The sequence below is a fragment of the Dinoponera quadriceps genome, unplaced genomic scaffold, assembly GCF_001313825.1.
Source record: "Dinoponera quadriceps isolate SergipeBrazil2010 unplaced genomic scaffold, ASM131382v1 scaffold8983, whole genome shotgun sequence".
In the NCBI taxonomy this organism is placed as follows: domain Eukaryota; kingdom Metazoa; phylum Arthropoda; class Insecta; order Hymenoptera; family Formicidae; genus Dinoponera; species Dinoponera quadriceps.
Window position 1 is genome coordinate 199,190 of NW_014566656.1, and position 4,454 is coordinate 203,643.

Sequence of the window (4,454 nt, forward strand, 5' to 3'; positions counted from 1 at the left end):
CATTATCGTGGTGCAAAAGCCATGAATTGTTTTTCCACAAATCCGGGCGTTTTTTTCGGATTGCTTCACGCAAACGGCGTTGAACTTGTAGGTAGCACTCCTTATTGACCGTTTGACCTCGTGGCAAGAATTCATGATGCACTATGCCATTAAAATCAAAGAATAAAGTGAGCATAACCTTCACGTTCGACCGCACTTGTCGAGCCTTTTTCGGTCTTGGCGAGCCAGAATGCCTCCACTGGGACGATTGAGCCTTACTTTCGACGTCATATCCGTAAACCCATGTTTCGCCACCTGTTATAACACGTTTCAGTAATTCTGCATCGTCGTTAACTTCATTTAGTTACTCCTGAACAACTTCCATTCGCTGCTGTTTTTGTTCAAAATTCAACAATTTTGGAACAAATTTTGCTGCCACGCGTTTCATACCCAAAACATTCGAAAAAATTTCATGGCATGAACCAATCGATATGCCAACATCATCAGCGACTTCTCTGATTGTGATTCGGCGATCGTTCATAACCATTTCTTTCACTTTTTCCACGTTTTCATCGGTTGTTGATGTGCTGGGGCGTCCGGGGCGTTCGTCATCTTCAACGTCTTCACGGCCATCTTGGAAACGCTTATACCACTCGTAAATTCTTGTTTTACTCATAGCAGACTCACCATAGGCCTTTGTTAACATTTCACACACTTCGTTACACTTTATTTCATTTTTTACGCAAAATTTGATACAAATTCTTTGATCCATTTCTTTTAACAAACGAAAATCGCCGAGCTCATAAAAACACGTCTAACCTTAGCGGCTGCCACAAAGTAAACAATGAATTCAGCTAAAAATGTTATCATATTTCAGGGACATGTGTACCAACATAATAAAAAAAATTTTTGACGATCGGACTCTCCAAACCTGCGAAATTAAAAAATTCCCGTTATTTTATGAACACACCTCGTATGTCTTCAGCAACCTGTTGCGGTGCTCTTTTTGAAGAAAATTCAGCTCCTTCGGAACAAACCGCACTGCGACGCGTCTCGTGTCCAAAACATCAACTAAAATGATGCGAACGGATTCGTGAGATATGTCTAGATCCTGAGTCATCTCTTTTAAGCTTGAATGACGATTTTCCATCACCATTTCCTTCACTTTGTCGACGTTACCGTCAGTCGAAGACGTTGAAGATCGACTGAAACAAAACAAGTCTTTAACCACTTCTCGGCCTTCTTTGAATGCTTCGTACCAATCGTATGCTCGTGTTTTCGAAAAAGCTGACTCACCATAGGCTTTTTCCAACATTTTCAATGACAGCATAAGAAATTTGGTTGGCAACACAAAATTTGTGGAAAAATGTTTGATATTTTTATCCATTTAAAAAATCGCAGAGTGTTTTAAGGTTGACTAATTTAAGGTCGACTAACAAAACAGCTATAAACAAACTAGTTGACAGATAACGCCAAAACTCTACGTGACAATTAGGTACATAGATACCAACTTACAGCAAAAAATTTGTTTTCATACCTTTTACATGGGCTTTTGAAATAAACAATTCCTGGTACTTATTTGATGGAATATATAGCATATTACTAAGACAGAGAGCGAGATACTATTTAGACGTGGCCTTTGTCGTATAGCATTTTTAAACCTCGTATCAGACTACGGATTGGGGATTGAGATTGAAATGAATTGGCCAATCAGTACAAAATTAACTGAACTCAAGTTTAGTAAAATTTAGTGAACTGTACACTGATTGGTCAAATTCAATTCAATCTCAACCTCCAATCTGTAGTCTGAACGTGTTTAACGGACCACAACCCCCACCACGCCAGGGTTCATTTCAATATGTTCTTTAGTTCAATGGAGAAAACATATTCTTGTCTCACTTTAACATATTGCACCAGTTCAGCAGTACAGCTATAAAGAACAGACCAACGGTGCTTGTTGCGCGCTAGATTATTTGCTGAATGGAAACACTGCGTTTTAATTTCGTACTTCCAAAAATGGACACACTAGTCAAAACGCAGTATTTCCACCCAGCAAACAATTCAGCACGAAAACAAGCATTTTATGCCTGCTGGCTTTATAGCTGAACTAGCTGCACTAGTTCAAAAAAATTACGCATCACGGTTGAATTATAGAAGGAAATTCAATTATGATTGGCCAATTTCTTAAATCTTATGTCTTAAATTTTCACTGTAGACTCCGCTTTATTCTCTGCTCTCGTTGCCTAGTATTATGCATAGACTTTACGATCTTTGGTAGGAAAGAGCGAAAAAAAAACTAGTGTAAGCTAGTGCAACCACTGCAGCAATAGAAAACAACCTTAAGAAAACAAGTATACATGTTTGACGCGCGTTTCATTTTGTTCTGATTGGTCAATCGTTGCGATATTTCCGAACGCAACTTAAATGTAGCTTCCAGTTGTTACCTGGATTCAGTACGCACATGTTGTAACAGGCTCGAAGATGGCAGAGAACGGTAATTATTATAATTTTTTTTATACATTTATAATAAGTATATTTCGTATATTGTTTTCAATGTTTATAACTTTTTATTTTACACCAGTTATAAGTAGTATTGTTAACTGTCGTTTTTCTGTTATGAATTTTGCCATGTAGCATCTTATGGAACACACGTGTTCACTTAAATTTACACTCATTTACAGTGAAAGTACTCTCTGAAATACAGAAAAATATTGACCTATCGAAAGCTGTTTATGTAATAAATTTGCTGTTACATCTATTTAAAAGAATCTGATTTACTTTGATACCGATTTATCGAAGCGTTAGTCCATGTTTAGATGTAGGTTAAGTTACCTATCGCGCTGCTCTTTACAGATAAACATAAGAAGAAGAGCAAGAAGAAATCTCTCGGAGAGCTTCAGAGGGAGACAAAATGCGAAATCGAACCTTCCGATGAAATAACAAAGCTCGATTATAAAGATTGGCCTTTGTTATTTAAGGTAACAATATATTAAAAACAAAGATATAATTACGAACTTTAATGGGATAATAAGTATATATGAAGATGAATTTCTTATCTGTTTAATATAGAATTTTGATAAGATGCTGACACGCACAAAGCACTTCACTCCATTATCGTGTGGTTCTACTCCACTCAATCGTACCCTATCAGAATATATAAAGTCAGGCTGCATCAATCTAGATAAGCCATGTAATCCATCATCACATGAAGTTGTGGCTTGGATAAAGAAAATTTTGAGGGTGGAAAAGACTGGTCATTCTGGTACATTGGATCCTAAAGTATCGGGATGTTTGATAGTCTGTATCGATAGAGCCACCAGATTAGCAAAGTCACAGCAATCTGCTGGTAAAGAATATATTGCTGTATTTAAACTTCACTCGGCCCCAGAAAGTGTACAGAAGGTGAGTTTACATTATATTGACATGTAATAATTTTATATAGTATATTTTATATTTATGTACATAAGAATTTTTTGTGTACCTTGAGAAAACCTCATTAATACAATTATAGGTGCAACAAGCATTGGAGAAACTACAAGGTGCTCTATTTCAAAGGCCACCAATTATATCAGCAGTTAAGAGACAACTCCGTGTTAGGACAGTTTACGAAAGCGCGTTACTCGATTATGACACTGAGAAAAACATGGGCGTATTTCGTGTGAGCTGTGAAGCTGGCTCTTATATCAGAACTCTATGTGTCCATCTCGGGCTCTTCTTGGGTACTGGTTGTCACATGCAAGAACTTAGACGAAGTCGCTCTGGCGTTCAATCCGAAGATGACAATATGATCACTATGCATGATATCCTTGATGCCCAGTGGTTGTACGATAATCACGGGGACGAATCATATCTGAGGAGAGTAATAAAACCGTTGGAAGCGCTACTAGTGAAACACAAGAGAATTATCGTAAAGGATAGCGCTGTATGTATCAAGTTTTTCTTATATTGTTTGTAAAGTGATAAATAATATTGTCTACTCGAATTATACATCTTGTAATCAAAACTGTTAGGTAAACGCAATTTGTTACGGAGCGCAAATAATGCTGCCAGGCATTCTGATGTACGACTCAGATATAGAAGTAAATCAGGAAATAGTAATTGTGACCACTAAGGGCGAAGCTGTAGCACTTGGTGAATATTTCCTAAATGATAATAACGAAACATTTTACTTAATGTTTCGACACATTTGATTTAACGTTTTGAATATATATACACTGAATACGAAATGATAATATTCACTTCTTTTCTTTTTTTCATCATTCTTATAATATTAATTTATTTTATGCACATACTTCTCTTAGCCATAGCATTGATGACCTCTGCAACCATGGCTGCATGTGATCATGGAACTGCAGCAAAAATTAAAAGGGTAATTATGGAGAGAGACGCGTATCCGAGAAAATGGGGCCTTGGACCTAAATCATCGACAAAGAAACGTATGATAATCGAGGGGAAATTAGATAAGTATGGAAAGC

General features: G+C 37.0%; 2 protein-coding genes across 3 annotated transcripts; one reads left to right on the forward strand and one right to left on the reverse strand.

The window, feature by feature from the left end:
- Positions 1 to 760: 760 nt before the first annotated feature.
- LOC106751397 lies at positions 761 to 1,444 on the reverse strand. 2 transcript variants are annotated; one of them, XM_014632280.1, is made up of 3 exons: positions 1,276 to 1,444; positions 969 to 1,200; positions 761 to 910 (listed from the first exon to the last, which is right to left on the reverse strand). In XM_014632280.1, exons 1-3 carry the CDS (start codon positions 1,364 to 1,366, stop codon positions 853 to 855), a joined length of 381 nt encoding a protein of 126 aa, XP_014487766.1. In that variant the 5' UTR covers positions 1,367 to 1,444; the 3' UTR covers positions 761 to 852. The 2 variants fall into 2 exon arrangements, 1 of the variants encoding a protein (XP_014487766.1); XR_001375050.1 differs by having other exon boundaries at positions 761 to 1,184.
- A 954-nt stretch (positions 1,445 to 2,398) lies between these two features.
- Positions 2,399 to 4,451, forward strand: LOC106751388 (H/ACA ribonucleoprotein complex subunit 4; the record flags this gene model as incomplete). The annotated part of the gene is made up of 6 exons (XM_014632266.1): positions 2,399 to 2,473; positions 2,833 to 2,957; positions 3,049 to 3,381; positions 3,491 to 3,901; positions 3,990 to 4,110; positions 4,281 to 4,451. Coding segments are annotated over exons 1-6 (1,174 nt in total), but the record flags the coding sequence as incomplete, so codon positions are not given.
- Positions 4,452 to 4,454: the final 3 nt, after the last annotated feature.

Bases quoted from the DNA above. Each gene is read 5' to 3' on its own strand.
- LOC106751397 (XM_014632280.1), bottom strand. From the start codon at position 1,366: ATGGATAAAAATATCAAACATTTTTCCACAAATTTTGTGTTGCCAACC. The intron at 1,201-1,275 runs GTGAGTCAGCTT...AAGTGGTTAAAG, and splicing joins AATGTTGGAAAAAGCCTATG to ACTTGTTTTGTTTCAGTCGA. The intron at 911-968 runs GTTGCTGAAGAC...TTAATTTCGCAG, and splicing joins CAAAAAGAGCACCGCAACAG to GTTTGGAGAGTCCGATCGTC.